We start from the raw sequence: 20,815 nt of genomic DNA, 5'->3' as shown, positions 1-20,815 counted from the left end.
AAAGCAGATGAGTTGATGGGACCCATGCATGCATCTCTATTCATCCCACTTTTTTTCTTCATTTGCTGTCCAATAGTACTCACTTATATATTTGCAGTTTTTGCCACAGCGTCTTAAAAGGTAGCAATGCACCGCATCATATGCTTATCCTCAATGTAGAAGAAAGAAACAAGGGAAAAAAGTGACTTCTCAGAGTATTTTTGAAGTTCTGTGTTCTTGTTTTCCCCCCGAGGTATGAATTATCCTAATGGGTGAAACTGGAAAACCTTGTTCTCACTGTATTTAATGAAAATATGCATCGTCACGAGAAACCTACCAGTATCAGTGGAGCAAATGTAAACCCGTTCAAGTGTGCTCTATTAATCAGCCGATTTAAACTTGAACTACGAAAAGTAAAGAAAAGAAAAAAAAAAAAACAACAACAGTCGTGAGCTTATCCCATAGTTTCTTTGGGGAATATTAAGTGGCACAATTTGAAAGGAAGTATTATTACTGCAGTCAGTGCGGTCTGAGCTGCAAGCAATAACCTAGCAGACGTTAGTGGGCAGATGACACAGGCTTGCCATCCAGGTATAAATTGTTAATTATAACCATCACCTAGAGATATGAAGGAGGGGACGCCTCACTGAAAAGCGCACTCACCCCATCATTAAGTTAGATTCATGCCCCAAATGTGGGTTAAACACTCTTTAATCCTGGAGAGGACTCACAACACACACAAGCTTGCAAGCCCTTTAAAGAGTTGTCAGACACTGCTAGTTACAGGACGTAAAGACGTAGACTTGCTGCAACACTAATTTTGAGAATCTACACTTATAGCAAAGTTTAAACTTGATTTGTTGAATGTCTCTGCAATTGCTGTGCTTTCCTTTTTGAAGATTTGACCTCCAAATGTTTTGCCAGCTGGAAAAATAAAGTGAGCCATATGTTTACAGAATAAATAGCAATCACAAGCTTCCAATATTTTTTATTAAAACATTATGTACAGCAGGCCAATATGTATGTTGGGGGAAAAAATAAATTAATTCTAGGTAGTACTCTGTCCACTTCACTGCACTTCCTGTTCAATACATATTAAAGCTCCTACTAGCCAAGCAGGTGATCTGAAATTGGTAACAAAAACATGATGAAATTGGAAATTTTGTGTCCAGCTGCTCACGTGCAACTCATAAAAAAGATTCAGTTTAAGCGATCTACTGCGGACATTCACAGAGCCATTTATTTTGTTGAACACATTGTTTTAGAAAGAGCAAACATGACATTTAGAGAGAACACAGACAGGAGGAGGAATCCAGAGCACAATTTGCTTTAATTTGCTGAAACGCTCAACAAAACTAGCAGAATGAGTAAATTAATTTGAGAAAAACAGAAAATCAGAACAAGATGTGCCTGAACGCCGAAAAGCGTTTGCATGAAGCCGGAGAATCTTAGCGAGCTAAATAGCATAACAGCTCTGACTGTGAGATGAGTAGGGGGGGAGGGGCGAGACAAGCATGTTATATGTCAACCGGAGTGCTGCACGCAACATTGTGTGTGTATGTGTGTGCGAGTTGTAGAATAAAGGTCACAGCACAGCATTCTGCTGGAGCTGTGACCTTGAGATGCTGACGAAGGCCCGCGTGCGTGTGTGTGCTTGTGTATGTAATAACCATGCTTAGTGAACAGATGGAGCTTAGAGTACCAGACATGCAGTCATCATGACTGACTGACTGACTGACTGACTGACCGACCAGCTTGGTGTGTGTGTATGTGTGTGTAGCTCTTTCTAACAAGTGCATCATGAGATGAACTCCCTTTCTGTGCCACACACACACACACCCTCCTCAACTCCTCTAGTGAGGCTCTCCTTTTTCTCAAGGCAATTCACCATCCTATTCTGGACCAAACTATCAATGCTTGTGTGTGTGTGTGTGTGTGTGTGTGTGTGTGTGTGTGTGTGTGTGTGTGTGTGTGTGTGTGTGTGTGTGTGTGTGTGTGTGTCAACAGGGGAAGCGGGGGCCGGCAGCTTAAGTCGGGACGGAGCACGCGGCGCGCCCAGGCGAGAAGTGGGGCTCACCAGTCAACCTGGCATCTAGGTCAGGAGTCCTGGATAAATTAAGTGTGACGGCTGAAATGTCAACCACGGAAAGCGGCAAACGCCGACTTGGAGACGGGGAGCGCTAGGCGAGGGTAGGGAAGCAGAGGGAAGAGAAAGAGGGGACTAGTTCTGTGTTTGTGTGGCCACAGGGCTGCTATTGTGCATGAATGGGTCAGTGGAGAAAGGGGGCTTTGAGCAACAAAACAAGCTAATGGAAGGCGAGGGGCACGTGACGCGGGCGACTCCAACACACAAATGTGACTATTGGAAATGAGAACTTCTCCCCACCAGCCGTCCTCTCTTTTGCCAAGGATCTTGTGCTCCTCATCACATGCATTGTGTCTTCCCAAAATATTTTCCCCATGGAAGTGAATGATGAATAAAAATCAAAACCTGTATCTCCTCAGAAATGTACAAATGTCATTTGGCGACTAATTTGATCTTTCGCACGCAAAAAAGTTAGATGGCTGGTGAGGTACGTTAGCAGGTAGTTAGCGGTAGCTTCAGCCCTCTCGAGTCATAGAATGCAATGTGTGTGACTCAAACTTTTGCCTGACAGAAAAGTCCCAAGAGTGAGCAAACTCCATCAGATTAGTACATCAGAAATACATCAGATTAGTCTTGTTTTGGCAAAATTTAAGGGTCTTTTGCTGCAATACAAAAACGAATAAAAAATTTTTAAAAAAGAGGTGAGTTGTTTTTTCCAAAATGACTTGTGGTAATAAATGTCTTAGGACATAATTTTAGGAAGGTGAAACTATTTGGCAAACTTGCTCTTTCAAAATGGATTGAAGACATTTTAAGGCCTTAGCTTAGACACATGAATTTAAGACCTTTGAACACTTTTGGAGGATTTGGGACCCCGTGTCTCTGAAGTTTCCATTTCACCAAGTGTGCATATTTCAAAGTGACGTCCAAAATCTAGCTGTTTATGGAAACTTCAACTAACGGTGAGATGATCGCATTTCTCCTGCAAAAGTATGTTGCCACTTCAACGACTTAATACATCTAAGATGAACTACAGCTATTATAGGATGTAAATCTGTTAAGACTGCAGGTTTACAGTGAAAACAGTGAAGTCAGACCAACAGCATTAATAGGATTCTTTGGTAGCAGTTGTAATTTAAATGCTAAAGAAGGTCACTACAGACTGAGAAAATGAGAAATCTTCATGCCATTTTCAATGTACAAAAGAGAGAAAAATGGGCTCCTGTTGAGATAAAAAGCTACTTTTCGGTAATGTAAGTTTAACTGTGTTTATGTTGAATACACAAATACAACTAGGTTAGCCGCTTCTTTAAAGTATTTGGATGTAATTTCCTAAAACTGTGATATTTAACATAAGTTACTGGGTTTGCAGGTTGGTAGGAAAAAAAAACCCAAAAAACACACTAAATAATGCTGTTATACAATTTGAAGTCAATGGGAAATATGAATCTTCAACAAGGTTAAACAGGGAGAAGGCTAATTTACACACCTCGTATGAAAATACAAAAAGTACTGGCACTTTGATCTGCCTGTTGCTGAAAAAGTGCTATATAAATAAAATCACTTCTTCTACTACCATCACCCAATCAAAGCAGTAGTCTGGGATACGTTTCTACTACTGGCCCTGGTTCCTGTAGGAGGAGAATACCCCCCAAAAGCTGCCCTGATTCCTGGAGAAGATTCCAGCAGTGAAATCAAGTTGTCCCACTCTTTCACCTCAGTTTCACAGCCAATTTTACAACCTTCTAAAATCTTAAGACATTTATTTTATCTTATAAACCATCTGCCTTTTCTGCCCATCTCTCTGTACTTCTCACTACACAGCATTAGGTCAGTGATGATATCCCTGAAGTGGATAAGACAAACAGTGAGAAACACAGACAAGTGGAGAGAGAGCGGAAAGAGAGGAGACGGGAAAGGGGGGGGGGAGACAGGAAGGGAGGCTTCCTCTATAGAAGGTGGGGAGAGGGGGGTAGTGGGACCAAGAGCGAGGAGAGATTATTCTGGTGGCGCCTCTGTGCGCGTGCCTGTGTGCATGTGTGTGTTGCACACGTGTCTCAAGATATGCAGCTCACAGGAAGCAAACAGCTGCAAGAATCCATTCCCCCCCCCATACACACACACGGAAATACAACCACACACAGGGCAGACACCGGCACACACAAAGGGCAAAAACACACACAAAACCCCAATGATCCAGTACTCGATACGCCGCTGCGTTCTCAAATGTCATGTACACACACACGTTTATGAACATGCGCACACACTTCCCTTAGACTCCAAAAACATACACACAATTTCCCCACCCACATGAAAAATAAACATTCACATGAAAAACACCCACACACAAAAACAAATGCGCAGTCTTGATCTCTCTCACACTCACAGCTTTGCTACCACATCAAAGCGTTCGTTTGATGGAGACTCACCTGTATGTGAGGCACTTTCTGTGGGGTAAGAGGGGGTGAGGAGAGTGGGTGGGGGGCAGATGGCTGAGGTGCCCATGGGTGGGAGGCCTGGCTGGGAGGAGGGGGCGTGCTTTGCAGGTGGTTGGGGTGTGGGGGCAGATGCGTGTGCTGCGTCTGAGTGTTCTGGGCAGGTGGAGCCAAGCCCTGGTTAGGGGCCGGGGCTCCGTGTTGACCAATAGGCGGACCCTGGAACCCCATAGGAGCAGGCGGCATGGGCTGCCCACCTCGAGAGGCCTGCTGCTGGGCCTGGAGCAGACGCTGGTCCACCCCCTGGCTGACTGAGGCTTCATGAGGACCTGGAAAGAGAAACCAAAGATGAAAGATTATTATAGTGGTGACAGCAATACAGTTATAGGAGTTCCTCAGGGCCCAGTCTGAGAACCACTCCCATTTATTATCTCTCAACAGGAATGGTTCCAGTAAAATGTTTCATTCTTACTCTGATGACGCAGTTGACCTTTGGACAGCATCCAGGCAAAATCTGGGTCATATTTTGTCACTGTTTTTCAGATTTTAAATGTTGAATTTGTCTCCTACAGTAAATTTCTGGGCTTTCTTTCTGGCAAAAAATTTCAAGGTTTTGGACTAAGATGCAGATGAAAAATCTTAACAGATATTTTACTTATTTTTTTATTCAATTCTTCAAACGATGTACAAGATTTGCTTCTTTGCTGGCTTTGGTGATACAATTAAAGACTCACAAAGTTTTGAGATTTAAGCTATTGTTAAGACTGTTTTGCAATATATCAATGCCTTTCAAATAATCAGATCTACATTAATGAAAAAGTCAAAATTAGGTGAAATTCTGTGGTCTCAAGATGTTCTCTTGGTCCATTAAAATAAAACCTCTTGTTCATTGGGGGGGAAAAAAGGAAAAATTATTTTAAGAGTTTGTATCCCAGTACAAACTTGGCATTTTTTCTTGTTGCAGCTACATTTAAACCTCAACTTTTTACAAAGTGGTTTATATGCATATTTCTTCTTAAAACCGCCATTATATATCATGGAGGTTTAAGATTCATCACAAATTTCAACAGACACAAACATCATTAGATTTGTGCTGGATGGCTATACTTATCCATTCATATTTTAATCTGCAAGGCCATTTTGGGTTGTCAGCCTTCACAACTTTAGTTTCTTCAGTTGTACACTCATCTAGACAGTTCAGTCATTGGCTCAAACATGTTTTCTTAGTTTCTGCACCAAACTGCCATGAAGAGCTAGATTCTGCACACAGAATGACCTGAAAATGAAGGCTATCATCTCTTTTTGAGCATTTTTAAGTCTTCTGAGTGAGGCAGCAACGTTTGTAACGGACAGACTTTCTTTTCTCTTATATAGCAGGTTTTATGTGTATATGGTCAGACTGTAATTTGTCCTGTCTTGGTCATTTCTCCCTTCTATCCTGGAACAGACACATATATAAAAAGAAAATTACATATTTCAATGACTAACGAGTTAAAGTATCTGCAAAGAATACAGGAAACATTTGGCAAAAGTTGGATTGATTCTAAGCCTCATCTTTGATCCTAAGCAAGATCCCACAACTCCCCAAAATATAGCACCTTCTGACTCTTTGATCAGAGCACTGAGCTTTGGAAAAAAAAGAAAAAAAAGTTAATCCATTAAATCTGTGCGTTGTTTCTAAATATACCAGCAATGTCTCCTTATTTCCACCGCCTCAACAAAATGAGCGTGAACAGAAACTCTCGCCGGAACCAACATGGTGCCAAATGTTCTCAACCATCTGTTTGATAAAAAGAAACTTCACCAGCCTTGTTTTCTATTTAGACTCTACAGTTGGTGCATGAGTGTAAATATGAAGTTTGACGGCTGCTTACCTTGTGGTTGCTGGAGCCGAGTCGGCCCGATTTGTGGTCCACGCTGAGGTCCCATGCCAGGATAAATTTGCCCTGCACTGGGAGGCATGCTGTGGGGCTGCTGGTGTTGTGGGTGTGCTGCAGATAAAGAGGTCTGGGGAGTTCTCTGTGCATGGGCCATAGCACTGGGAGGAGAATGCATTGCTGTGTATCCTGCGACATCCGGAGGCCCGGCTAGTCCTGCGCTGGGGGGTCTTCCTTGCTGGGGAGGAGGAGTCGGGGTTCCCAGAACCCGCATTGGGGACATAGACGACGGGGAGGGGTAAGATCCCTGAGCTGGGGCGGTAAGGTGGGACTGGGGTTGGTTTGGAGGTTGGGGAAGATTTGGGGGGTGGTTTAGGGGATGCATAGGCTGGCCTTGTTGCCCTGCCTGCTGCTGCATTGAGGCAGAGTGGGGCTGGTGGGGTGGAACAGAGGGGTATCGTTGTCCCTGTTGCCCCGGTGCTGAGCTCACTCCCTGGTTGAACCTCTGGCCCAGCTGCCCTGCTCCCATGGCCTGACTGGTGTTAGCGCTGACGTTAGCATTAGCCCCCTGGCCCATACCAGGCCCCATGGCAGCATACTGGGGCTGATAGCCAGGGTACTGTGCACCCCCAAACGGTGCCATGCCCTGTTGGTGCTGGTGTGGAGGTTGTCTAGAAGGGGAGTGTGGGTATCGAGGTGCGTGGCCCATGTTGGGATAGTTCTGGGGCTGCGGCTGAGGCTGTCTCATCTGGACCCCCCCCATCCCAACATGTCCTAAGTAGTGAGATGGGTCCTGAGCTGGAACGGGGGCCATGCTCTGTGAAGGGTAGTGTTGATTCATGCGCGCTGCACCGGATGTAGGAGGACCTTGCATGCCAGCGTAGTTGCCTTGAGACATTTGGTAGCTTCCCATCTGGTTGGGACCAGCCCCTGATGGTGCTGAAGCCTGCTGATACACAGATCTGCTCTGCTGCTGTGGGCCCCAAACTCCACCCCCACCTCCTCCTGCTGCCCCAGCATCGCCCTGGTACCCGTGGTGAGTGCTGCTAGAGTTAGCTGGGTTGTTGTGGTAGTGGGAGGTCATGCCGTTCATGGCCGTGTTCACATTCGGCGAGCCCTGGCTGGGACCGTTCTGGGCCATCATCCGTCCTCCGGCGGCACCCGCTTGATCGTAGCCTGTATACGAGTTATGCTCATACATCTGCCCCAGTTTGGACTGCCCCGGTCCGGCCCCAGTGCCGTGAAGCATCCCTTGGTGGTAAGCCCTGGTTCCCTGGTGCTCGTGGTTTAGAGATGGGTTTGTGGGCGGGGCGAGTGGGTTGGCTGGGCCAGCCGCTGACTGCTGGGGGAAGCAGTCTCCCAAACTATCCAATTCGTCCGAGAACAACCCTGCATCGTCACCAAAGAGGCTCAACATCCCTGGGTCCGCCATGGCTGGGTGGTGGGCCCACAGATTTGAGGTGTGCTGTGAAGTGAAGAGCTAACCACTAATTTGAAGCGTTCCTCTCCATCATCCTCATTAAGGTTCCTGGAGAAACAGAAAGAGAAAAGACGTTATTCATAACAGCAAAGAGCAGCTGTAGGTTTTCGCTTTGTGTTTTTTGGTATTCCACGTGAAGATTATCGATCAGAGCCCATCAAATGAAATCCAGCCATTTCCTTTGCTTTGATCTTTCACAGTCTGATAAAAGCATTTTTGGGAAATATTGCTACTTTGCCGAAAGGTTTTGAGCATGATTAAAGTGATCTTAAATCAAATCAAATCGTGTTTTAAATTTAAAATTGACAGTGTAGCATTTCTCTAAACTTTAGAGAAATGCTACCCTGATCCTCAAGGCAAACTGTCCCACATGTTTTAGAGGTTTTCCTGCTTTAATGTTCCTGATTCAACTGATTGCAGTTTAACACTTGTTAATCAGTTATCAATTAAAATCAGCTGGACTGAAGCAAAGATATGCCTAAAACATGCAGGGCAGTGTGCATTGAGGACCAGGGTTGAGAAACACTGCTTCAAAGCACTTTCCTAACATGAAACCAAACCAAACTTGGACTTGCAGCATTCAGTTTCTATGCTCAAATCTTCAACAAACTTCCAGAAAACTGCAAAAACAGCCAAAACACTGAGTTCATTTAAAAGAACAAATGTTTAAAGTTCCTTCAATTCATAATAACAGGTACAATATATTTGATGATGATTTGACAAAATGCAATGTTCATTGCTTCTTTCGTAATTTGTTGAAGTACTATGTTTTATTGTGTAAAGCACTCTGAACTACCTTATTGTTGAAATGTATTCTAATAAAGTTGACTTATGAGGTATTTTAGAGAATTCACTCTGAACACTTTCCAATTTTTCTAAACCTAGAAGTTCCAAAGATGACCAAACAACCTTAAAGAAAAACTTAACTATATGTAACCACAAAAACAGGAGGAAAGAGATGGAAAAAAATACACATTATATAGACAGAGAGAGAGAGAGAGAGAGAACCTCCACACCAGGAAAGACTCATTTTGCATTAGCGTCCCCTGCACCCTGCCCCCAAACTCCCAATTCACAACTAAACAAAGGAACTTCTTTTCTTTGCTAACACACACTTGGAGTCACCAAGTGTGCATTTCTTTTTTATCAGTGTGAGTTAGAACAAAGGGCCGAGCAGATGCAGCTCTGTTTGAACAGCAGCAGCTGCCATCCAGCCAGGAATCAGCCAGCCACCGGGGCAGACAGACTTTACGTAAACCAGTCAGTCAGTATTTAGCTACTCGCATGGCAGCCCATTCAATAACTACTCAGGCAGATGTTTCAAGAAAACAGAGCTAACCACCTGCTTGCTTTTTTTTTTTTTTTTTAGGTTTAAGACCCCCGCTTCTCCTCGAAAGCAAACAGGAAAACGCACTCGGGACGTATACGTTGGTGATAAACAAGCCGTGTTAAAATTAGAACGGCCGATATGAATTTAATTGTCATCCTACTGATTCGGTAGCCCACGCAACATCCCATTCTGCGTGAGCGAGAGGGCGAGGGTAGGTGGATTGAAGTATGCATCAGTGAGTTTGAGTAGTGGAGAGCAGGACGGGAGGAGGTGGGGGGAGGTTTGCTTGTTGCTTCTATGCGGTGCAAAAACAACACCCAAGCCAACTTGTACCGCTGCTACGGTTTCCCTCCCCCTTGCACCTCGTTTCTTTCTTCCTCCACAAATCTTCCCTCCCACCCACCACTTTTTTTCCCCTCAGCCACTTATGGGTTCATTACAGAGCACAGCAGGTATCAGGGACCAACCCCTCATTATTTCCCCAAACAGAGTGGGCAAACATCAGTAAAGTTTCCCTTATCGATAAATATAATGTGCCTGAATGTAATTATGCCCTCGTACAAAATCCATCCTCTCACATTATGTGTTGCAGCAGCAGAACAGAGTAAGGTATCTGTTTTAGAAAAGTGCTAGCAGGAAGCTAACAGCCAAGCTTGTCTCTCATGTCTGCTGCCATACTTTAATGTTTGAATTAGCCAAAAATAAAAAGGTACTCAACAACAATGCAAAATCTCTCAATTTCCTAAGAAGACAACAGAAACCTGATGCTATTAATTTTTTAAGTAGAGTCAATATTTCAATAGTGCTTGAAATTTAGTAGAAAGCGTTTAATCTAACTGCAAGTCAGATCTACTTTATTCTTTCAACTCATTTAAACATCCAAAAAGGCCAATTCAATAAGCTACATTACACCTGCCTGAGATGTCAGAGTTAAAAAAAAGAAAAAAAGATTCTCCTAGAGGAATTTACAGTGCCAGGTATGAGCTTTTATTTCTGTTGTGTAAACAGAATGAACAAGTCTTTTCCAGCATTACTTCATGAACCCAAAACAAGCTACCACAACAAGTCCCGTTTGATTTTGTATGCCGAGTAACTGGAAGATATCCAAAGACACGCACAGTTATCATATATTTGACATTGCTTCAAAAGAAAGCTTCACTAACCCGAATGCATAAGTCCTTTCCAAATTTAAAGTGTAGTAAATCCAACATTCAACAAGTTTTATTGTGCTTGGAAGAAAGAGGAGCTCAGTATGGCAGAACTAAAAACCAAGAGTCATACATGCTGTTGACTTTAGTTTTTATGAAATGCTTTCTAACATGTGGCAGTATCAGGTTAAGTTGAACTGAATTTTTTTTCTGTATGTGTGCATAAGATGATAGCTAGGAAAATAATGGAGGAGGGCTGGGAAGTGGCCCAAACCAGTTTCATCTCCATATTCATTTCATCACATTATGGACACCAGACAATAGTGTTTACAGTAACTTAGGAAATGCTACTGCAAAATTAATGTGCACAATATCAATATCACAAAGGAATATTTAGACGCAGGATTTGGATGTCAACAAGATATCAAGTGTCCAACTCTACACTTCAATGCAATGTCTGGTTCAACCATAAAACCAAAATACATAATGTAGATGACGATGAGTGGGATGCTAAAGCTCACAGAACGTGATGGGATCAAATATGTGGAGAATGTGGGTTAATTGGAACTAATATTGACATGGCAAGATAATATCACAACTGCACATTGTACAAATAGCACAGTATAGATGTTAATGTTTCTAGGCTCAAATGATTTTGTCCAAAATGAACATTTTTCTCCAAGATCCAGGTTGCAGAGTTTTGCAGCATTTATAGCTTACCAGAGACATTCCTACAGATAAAAATACGACCATAAAATAATTACATCCATTTAATAAACAAGCGCAATGGTTCTTAGGTTTTAGATCACTCAGCCAAAATAAAAAAGAAACATGGTAGAGTGTTGGTTCCCAACACTGCTCCTCATGAACCACTGACCTGGAAGTTTTCGGGATCTCCGAAAAACTTAAATGAATAGGTGATTCACAGGCTTCTGCGGCACTTCAATAGTCATGCTATCATTTGAATATAGTAAGGCAGAATAAGGATACATCTAAAACAAAGGATAGTGGTCACCGACAACCAGGCTTGGGAAACACTTTGATACCAAAGTTGACAAAGATAAGGTGATAGTTGCCTCTTTCACAAAACATCTCCATCAAAACTCTCAACACAAAGACATTCCACAAAGCTGAGTTTCGAAAAATGAAGCCGGCAGGTCTTTACGAATCATATGGTGTATATATCGTCATTGCTGAGTCTGCGTGAAGTATTGATGCCATAAAGGACTATTTGGAGCTTGATAATTGTTGGAAAATATATGTACTTGGATTTCACAAAATGTAATATTTAGCAAGGTTGGACAGAGCATCATCGCAGCAAAAACTCACAATGAACAGTAATGATGGCATTGTCCAAAATGCTAAAAGTCACACAGTGATTATCATCAGCCTGAGCTCTGGATGACAAAGTGTCACGTGGCATAGATGTTGGTGGACAAACTCAGTTTGGTTGTCTGGTTACTGCCTGAGCAGGAGCTTCAGATTTTGATAGTGCATCTCAGATTCTTGCCATTCTCATCTGAAATGATATTTGAGTCTCGTTTTTAATTCTAATGTTAGCTCGTCGACCAAACAACATGCCATCATCCCTCCATCACCCTTTCGACCCACAAAAGAAAGGTATCCCACATACAGAGGCTATAGGGTCTTCCCCCTTCTTTCTGATTGCATGTCTAGTAGACTTCAATAAAGGCCAGTACCACCAAAAAACTGAGAAAAATGCCACTGATCATATACTTACACAATATAATATTCATCGTTTTATTTCATTTGTGGTACTGGGCCTCGATTTACTTAAAAGATTACCAACAGAGAAAGTAACTCAAGATAACATGGTGATCCATCAGTCACAATGTGTTCCTGTACTGAGGCCACCGTCTCAGGTATGTGATAAGTTTTTCATTGCTGAGTCATCAGGTTGACAAGAATTGTTCCAACAAACCTCCATTACGAAGGGCTTCTTCTGTATAGGCATTTCATCTATGCTTTGGGCTCATAGTGCTGGGACAAATGCTCCGTTGGGAGAAACGCTTTAGATTTGAAACAGGCACTAACAGCTTTGTTAGTTTTTTGTTCAAGGACAGATTCAATCATTTTTAACCTGGTTTTGACATTACACTGACAAACGCTTATTTCTAAAGCCATTTAAAATATAGTTTTTTGAAACTATATAAGCATACTGTTTCGGGTAATACAAAAGGCTTGCTTGTATGGAAAGTATTAAGATTAAATAAGGCTGTAAAAAGAACAACTCTGTTCAAAGACTAAAAACGTACAATACGTATCAACTTTACTTTCACCACAACAACCACGAGACTATAGATTCAACATTTGAATAAAGTCCTATATTCAACATGAACTAAATTCACAAACCAGTTCCTACATGTTTAGCATAAAATCAGAGTAAAGGCATACTTAATTACTTTGAAATGAGAGTCAAGATGTAGGCATGGGCTTGTACAAAAAAATAAATTAAGCAAAAACTGGAGAATTTGAGCTAAATATGAAGCTCTGAACCATTCTTTTTAAAAAGTAAATTAGTGCAAAAGACTTGGTAGAAAAGTTTCTGAGATCTAATCTGCAGAAGTGAGCTTGACTGCTTGACAACATCAACCTTAGCAGACTAAGGAGATCTAAACAAGTTAAGTACATTCTCTGCTGGTCATTTGCACCCATGTATAGCATGGTGGTTCTCATCGTGCCAACAAAAACAAGGCTTCAGCAAGATCTACACAATCAACGCTGGTTAAAGTGTAGTGAAAGCAGAAATGCTGCCTTATCAAGATTAAAATAAGCTGCCTACCAAAAATATAACAATCACAAATGGAATGGATAGTAATGATGTAACGTGACAGTTTCATTTCATACAGAGCTGAAGAAACAATGAAACGCAAAAGGTGTCATTTGAGTTTTCTTTTGGAGAGACTAACTTTCTGTCATGAATTACAGTACTTGCAAAGTGAGTAGCAGCCACAGTGAACCCTCAATGAAAACTATTCACATGCAATTTTATCTAATACAAATGTAAGTCTTCAGCAATGGGAAAAAAAAAAAAACATTACTCAGCCTAAGTGCAAGAAACTTTGGTATAAAGTAAAAAGCATATCACCGTTTCATGTTTTCAATCAAAAATACTGTTGGTAATTATAAGAGCTTACAAAAACTACATCGACAATTTTAAAATACTGTTTCTTAAAAGGCTAAGGAAAGACTTTGGCAGTTTTAATATTTAAAAAAAAAAAAAAACTTTCCAACAGCAACTCCAAGTTCAAGCAGAGCATCAGCTGTTGGAGTGGTGCGCACAGCTTGATTATGGTGTGCGCTGCAGCTGAAAGGCTGTTTTCTTGCAATTCAATCACTACAGGAAGGACAAGAAAAGTTTCACCACGTGTCTGTGTGTGCGGCAGGTGAGAGTAATTGAGTGTAATTTCACATCCTTTGCAGTAAGCTACTATGAAGGCAACCGATTTCCTGTCAGCTGTGCCAGAAGCACACTACTTTAGACCATGAATTATACAATAAAAGATAAATGTAGCTATACAAGCACTCAGAGGCTGCAGTGCATGTATGTGTGTGTGTGCACACAAATGCAATGAATGATTTAATCAGACCACAGCTTTAGTTAAAAGAAGGAAAGCAAGAGATTATTGGCTCTGCTGAGGTTCCTCGTGTTTTGGTCTGACCTGTTAGCGTGCCCACGAGGATAAAGCTCAACTGCAGCCTGGACACAGCTTGCATCGATAATTGCTCGCATGAATGTCATCTTTTCTGGAGTTGGCCATCAGTTACTCTGTGAAACTTAGTTTGGCCACAAAGGAAAAAAAAAGACAAAGAACAAAAACAACCAAAAAAAAGACGAGCCTTCGCCTCCCTTTCTGATTTGTTTTCTCCACCACATCCTCCACCACCTCGGGTTAAACTTTAGCTCTCGTCTCTTTTTTTAAATGTTTTTTTTTTTAAGCAGTAAACAGAAACATGCAAATACGTGTACACCTTGGCACCAAGGCCCGGCTGTCATTGCACAGGGAATTAAGTGACTGGTCAACGTGCCAGTTCAGATGCAAAATCTCAGAGGATGAAGCGTTTAGCCCTTTGTGCGTCCCTCTGCTCCATCTGCCGAAAGCAGACGTGTGGACGGGTCAAGGCGATGCTACGTCACGTCCGATCTGACCAACGCAGGGGAGAAAAAAAACAACAACAAAAAAAGCACTTTTCTAATCTGACCTAACTTTCTGCTTCAGTGCTGCCAGCCAACCTGGACCTGTTGTAGAGTTATCTCAAAGCCACAGCTCAAATGAGGAAGCGCAGACTTTCTACCTCTGCAAACTTCTCGGTACAGCAGATAATCAGCTCTATGTTGAATATTACAGCTGAAAAGTGTTTTTTTTCCCCCTCTTTCTTACAGATACCTGTAGCTGCACATCGGCTCCAGCGAATCCAAAGGTTTCCTCTCCCTTCATTTTTGGAATAAGATCTCCATCTGTTGCTATCATAACTCAAGCTAAATAGCATTCTGATAGCACTGATAGGACTGGATGTTAAAACAGGAGCCATTTTTTGATCTATTTAATATAGACAACCTGTCGAGAGCCATAAAACACAATAAGAGGATGTAACAGCAAAACGGTACTCAAGTCAGACTCGGATTTACGAGCACTAAATTAAGCAATTTATATTAATGGAGGGGCTTGCCTGGCAACAAGAAGGTCCTGGGTGGAAATTATAGCCAGGACCTTTCTGTGTGGAGCTTATGTTCTCTTCGGATGCATGTCTGACTGAATGGAGATTTTTTTTTATTTAAAGTGCATGGTTGTTTATCGTGGCGTTGCTATGGAATGGGCCAGCAATCCGTCTGATCTGCCTGCTCCAGACAGGCTCCAGCCTTCCCCCACCCCTGCGATAATTAAGCAGGGATGGATGGATTTATTAACGCAGCCGTGCCACACACATACAGGGCTGTCTGATATTGGGAACTCGTGCCATTGCGATACTATTGTTGAATATTGCAACGACAATTTCCATATTAATTAACCCACATTTTGCTCAGTCTTCTCTTTCACTTCCATCATCACGATGACCTCACCTCTCTCCTTGAGCTTTAGCGTGCCATTAATTCAAATCTAAAGCAGGTTTGTGCATCAAGGGCAGTGAAGGTCTCTCTAACTGGTTAAATATACCAGCATCCAGGGCTTCATGTCTGGCTTTTGAAATGCAACTGTCTACCAGGTATTGCATCCCAGCAGTCCTTTGCAAATGCAAAGACTGGAGATTGAGATATGGTGCCGGTACTGTTAACATTGCTGTAACTTTGTTTTCACTGTATTTAAAATCTTTGATTGGGCTTCATTGTACTTTTTAGAAGTGGTGAATTATGTGGATAAACATTATTAAAGACATTTTATGATTACTTTATTATGAGAACTGGTCGCTCCAACTACATCTGGTCTGTTGGAGTTCTCATTACAATTAGAGTCTAGATTTATGGCCCGAGCCAAACTGAAATTCGGGCCAAAATTGTTTGCTTGATGGTTGGATCAGGCTGAGCTGCGGCACGCTTAATAAGCCTGTCAAACGAGAATGCACAGTATCAAGTTGTGTTGATCTACTTCTTGTAGCCTAAATTGAGGGGTAGGCATTTTACCCTGTTGTGGAAGGAAAGAAAAGTGCCAACGTTCATTAGACTGTAACAAGTGCAGCGCAATACACAATAAATGTGCCCTGCTCTGCTCCCATCAATCACACATCGCCGATGATTTGCACCTGACTCATCCTGTGGCTACAACAAACGACAAGATGGAGCTGGAAGCTGTTAAAAGCCAGAAACGGGAAGAGTTACATTAGAAGAGTTAAATTAGGGTCTGAAAATGAAAGCCGTAAAAGCTTAATCAAAATAATGTGTCTGGTTTACTTTGGTGTCAGGCCAATACTTAATGCTAATCAGGTCAGATTGGGCTGGGTTGGGTTGGGTTTTTAGGCCCGATCTAAACTCTGACTCCAATCCTAACTTTAGCCTTGAGAATCAGTGCTGGATGCCTCACATTGCGTTTCCAACCAAATGGTTCCAGTAGCTAACCAGTTCTGGCTCTACAGTCAGATCTTAATTGGCTCCACAGAAAAGAACAGCTTGACTTTCCTCAGCTGGTGACACATCATTAACTCACTAAAAACATCTCGTCCAGTCATTTTCCCCTTTTATTCTGAAATTTAACTAACAAAAACAGTGGAGGAAGACCTACATCTTTTACTAACACTGTTATAAAAGAGCTATGATTATGAATGCTTTATAATGAGTCCATCTCTAATCCGATTGGTACCAACACCACCTCACATTAGGCAAGGACTGATTGTGTTTCAGAACAGGGTTCAATATTTATGGACATCCAGACACTCATTTGTTTTCACGTCTGCTGGATGGAAAACACCTCAAAAGCAAGCAAAATTAAGAATTGCATCTTTTAAACGATTAACCCCAAAACACTGAAACAATAACAGCCAGTCTGCTGTACAGTGACAATCAGGGGAGAAAATGCTTTATAAAAGAAAATGTATTTTAACCAGGGCAACAACATTAAAATAAATAACTTTCCAACATGTGCATCTGCAAGATTCAATTAAGTGATTAACCAAGATGTTGATACTCTAGAGATGGTTTAAGTAATTAACTTACACAATTGGCAAAACATTAACGATCTTCACTGTCAAAAAAGAGAAAAAAAAACAAAACAAGAAGGAAGCAGTCTCTAATGAGGACAATTAAAAACGCTTCTAACTGGCGGCTTTCCTCCTCTTCTCTATCACCTATTTGCCAAATAGGTTCTGCAGAATGTAAGCGTGATCCATCGAGTAAGCGCCTGCCTGTTTGTCACAATTAATCAAGTTTTTGCTTCGTTAAGCACGGAAAATACGAGTTTGGACGCCGCCATCGGTTATTTAATGATGCCGTTTTAGGGTACTCCACAAAGCCAGCAGGAACTGGACACACTTATTTGTGGTTGTTCATTTGGACTCGCGAGCAAGTATTTCAATAAGACAATGTGGAGGTTTAATGACTGCAGAGTGTGTGTTACTGAGTGCAACAGCCTCTTCAAATTCCTATCTGTCCAGCGACAGAAAGAGAGGCTCTAGCACAACAGAGGGCTGGGAGTAATTTGGCTCCGCTGGCCGATGGAGTGGTGTTGTATTTTTTCAGAGGCGACAGCCTGTGCATGGTTAACCAAATTGTTTATTAAACTAATCCCGCAGATTAGTATTCAAGACATGCTGGAGCCAACAAAAGTGAACTGAATGAACTGTTTAAAGGTATAAAAAAGGACCAAAAATGCAAATAAAAACCACAAACAAAACTGAAAGAAAAGTTTTAAATCAAGCTCTAGATAATCATGTGGGCTTAAGATGCTTTCTGCAACTTTGCAATTGCCTAAGTGATTAAAATCGTTTTGCAAAAATGCAAACCCAGAATGACTGAATTTATAACCTTAATTAATAAAAAAGAATAAAAAGACTATTGCTAAAAGACCAAGTAACCGATGTGGGCAGCTGAATAGTTTGTGTGGTGAGAAAGGATTTTCCTCTGAGTTTCTGTGTGTTGTTACTGCAAGCAAACTTTGTCCCAAAATAAAACTGGAGATTCTGTATCAGGACTTTGACCTTGAAGTGGCAGCAGTTTCCCCTTCAAAGCACAAACAGGGAATATGGAAAGATTTTCAGCTCCATCGCTGGTTGAGTGAGAATAACGAAACATGTTTCAATAAAAAGTATTCATTCTGCTAGAACTTCTTTCACTATTCTTGTCACATTGCAATAACTTTTACTGGCAAATTCTGAGTTGGACCAACAGACAAGAGAGTGTGGAAGTAAAACGACATTAGTTATTTTACAAACTAAAACGTGCGGCGCGCTGCGATGTTCTGTGGTATCGATCCCGATTCATCGTCTCTTTCAAATAGTTTGTAGAACCACATTTCAGTGCAACTGCAGCCCCAGCCCTTCTGTGGCAACTGTTTCTACCAGCTTCGAACATATAAGGACCAAAATTTTTGCTCAACAGCTCAAGCTCAGTCAGAGTGAAAGAAGAGTGCTTGTGAGCAGCAAAGTTCAGGTCGTTGGATTAAATTTTAAGGTTCAACTTCAGCTGCCCTATTGCTTTGATCTAAACAGGGTTAGGCAACCTGCCGCTCTGGAGTCCAATGGGACTCTGTGTCCACCACAGTGGTTCTTCATAACTTTGACAATATATTTAAATATAAAAATGGCTAGTTTTAGCATTTTTTAAAGAACATTTTAAGGCTATATTTGCATAGAATTTCCACAAAGGTGAGACACTAGCTATGCTTACAGTCTCAAAATTTCTGATGGGATTGAAATGAGACACAAGTATGAATACATTGTATGCATTTTGGATTGAAAAAGAAAAATTATCCAAATGCCTCATTCATAATTAACTACCAATATTTTCCAGACTGCAAGATGCATCAGTCAAATAAGTTAAGATGAAAAAAACATGTACAAGTTGAACTGGACTAAAATTTACATTTACAAAATCATCACATTGACGCGTTGCACACATACGCTTGTGTGCGCATGCGTCTGTGGTCAATTCACCACAATCAGAACTACTGTTTACTAGATGAATCAGTTGGAAGTCAAATTTCTTTAAATTTGGGAGATCTGTGATTGGATGATAACTTATAAAGCTGATCTCATCCACCTGTCTTAAAGTCTCTTTTACCTCAGCAAATGTCTAAAAGCCAATCAATGTCGCCTTTTGCTTTGGGTTTGAGAGGTCAGCCTTTCAGAGCCACCTGGTAGGTCATGTCTGCAAGTTTGCAGTTAACAGTCATCCCACTGTTGTCAGTTCTGTGCCTTTCTTGCTATATTTAGAAACATTTCAGACAAGAAAAAGAAAAAAAAGATATCGGCCAAAATTGGAATGATCAGTAATCTGTGATCAACCAAAAGACTGCACCCTTAGTGTTTACATGAACCTTGCTCAGATCATCAATTAGCATAAACCTGCCGCCATTCAGATTGTAATTTCACTCTGATCGAGCCGAGTCCAATCAGAATATTTTGATTTTGATGTTTACATGACATCTTTATTCTGCTCGGCTGTCTATTCCAGTGTAAAAGTGTCTAACAATGACACAAAGTGTCACTTTATTGCAAAGTTCTTTTGTAATTAGGCTACTAATTAAATGCATTTTCTTAATTTTCCACAAATTTGTAAAGTTTCAGTTAAGTAAATGGTTGTACTGTTTTGTTATAAAAGTTTCTTTGTTCTTGAATATAAAATTAGACTAGGATCTTTAGTTATTTCATTATAAAACTACTTAAACAGTAGAAAAGTTTGCTGTTTTCAAAAGGGTCACATGCATTTTATGGCTTTAGACAGCTTTTATTCATTAAAAATAAGAGCAAAAAATGTCTCTAAGGATTGTAAAGGTTGCTGACCGTTGAAATCATTTCATCGTAGTTCTGGGTGGGTCATTATTCCCGCTGTAGGTGAGAATAATGACCCTACAGCGTTTAACAGGTTCTATTAAAGAATTGCCCTCAATCTAGCTCCATCTACCCTCCCATAAACTAACTAGCTTTCAAGATTTTGGCTGAAATGCAACAAAATATGAAATGGCTTAAAGAGTGTGAATACTTCCACAATGCACTGTATTATTCAGTCAGCTCTCATCCGCTCCCCGCCCCCCAAAAAACAGAAAAAAAAAAAAAACAACCAGATCATTTGAGAACACTTGTAGACGAGTTGAGAAATAATCTGGCAATCAGCACCCGGGCTCGAAAATTCACAGACCGAGCAGATCTGTGAAACCACAATTATCGAGGCCACCCGTTCAGCCAAGCCGAAACCACAGAATATCACTGCCAGCATAGTGCAAATGAATGGCCTCCCTGGCAGCTTGCAGCATCACAACGTCTTCCACTGTAGTGAATGAGACACAGACCTCCATTTAGAAGAAAGTCGGTCTCAAAACACTAAAGCAGACCTTGGTGAAACAGCTTTCTCCTGCCGTTTCTTGAAGGATGCATGTGTGAATGGATCTTCAAAATGCATTTTATCTATACAATAAACTGTTGCTTTATTGTATCGTTTCTCATTTATTGTGATGAATCTCAAGGTTTCGATTTCCCCTCATAATCAATTTCAATTATGTTTAAAAACGTGCAGTCACAGCCATACAGTTGGTTAAAAAAAAAAATATATATATATAGTCACTTTTATTGTTATCACAATGGCACCACAAAATATCAGGATAAAACTTTTAGGTTCATGCCGCCCACCTTCAATGATTGCACAGAAATGCATTGTACCAGAGTTCAGCTTCCAGCCAAACTGAACTCTGCGACAGGAGAAGAAACTGGTGAGGCTGAATGAAGCCATATAGGTGACATCAGCTGCTGGAAACCTTTGCAGGAGTAAAAAACCTGTACATGGCACACCTTTCCTCATTCCTCCATGTTAATTATA

The 20,815-nt window shown here is 41.4% G+C and overlaps 1 protein-coding gene across 1 annotated transcript in view; it reads right to left on the bottom strand.

Annotated features, from left to right (window-relative positions):
* Positions 1–20,815, bottom strand: part of chd7 (chromodomain helicase DNA binding protein 7) — an 84,484-nt gene that overhangs the window by 52,505 nt on the left and 11,164 nt on the right. Inside the window, exons 2-3 of the mRNA XM_055032572.1 lie at positions 6,375–7,905; positions 4,495–4,829 (exon numbers count right to left, since the gene is read on the bottom strand). Of these exons, the coding sequence (XP_054888547.1) occupies positions 4,495–4,829; positions 6,375–7,809 (1,770 nt within the window). The 5' untranslated portion in view covers positions 7,810–7,905. The remainder of the gene's footprint in view (positions 1–4,494; positions 4,830–6,374; positions 7,906–20,815) is intronic.

This window comes from Poeciliopsis prolifica, unplaced genomic scaffold (assembly GCF_027474105.1).
Source record: "Poeciliopsis prolifica strain line A6 unplaced genomic scaffold, Auburn_PproV2 SCAFFOLD008, whole genome shotgun sequence".
Taxonomy (NCBI): domain Eukaryota; kingdom Metazoa; phylum Chordata; class Actinopteri; order Cyprinodontiformes; family Poeciliidae; genus Poeciliopsis; species Poeciliopsis prolifica.
The sequence above is the reverse complement of the archived record's forward strand: the minus strand, read 5'-3'. Positions and strand labels throughout refer to the sequence as shown.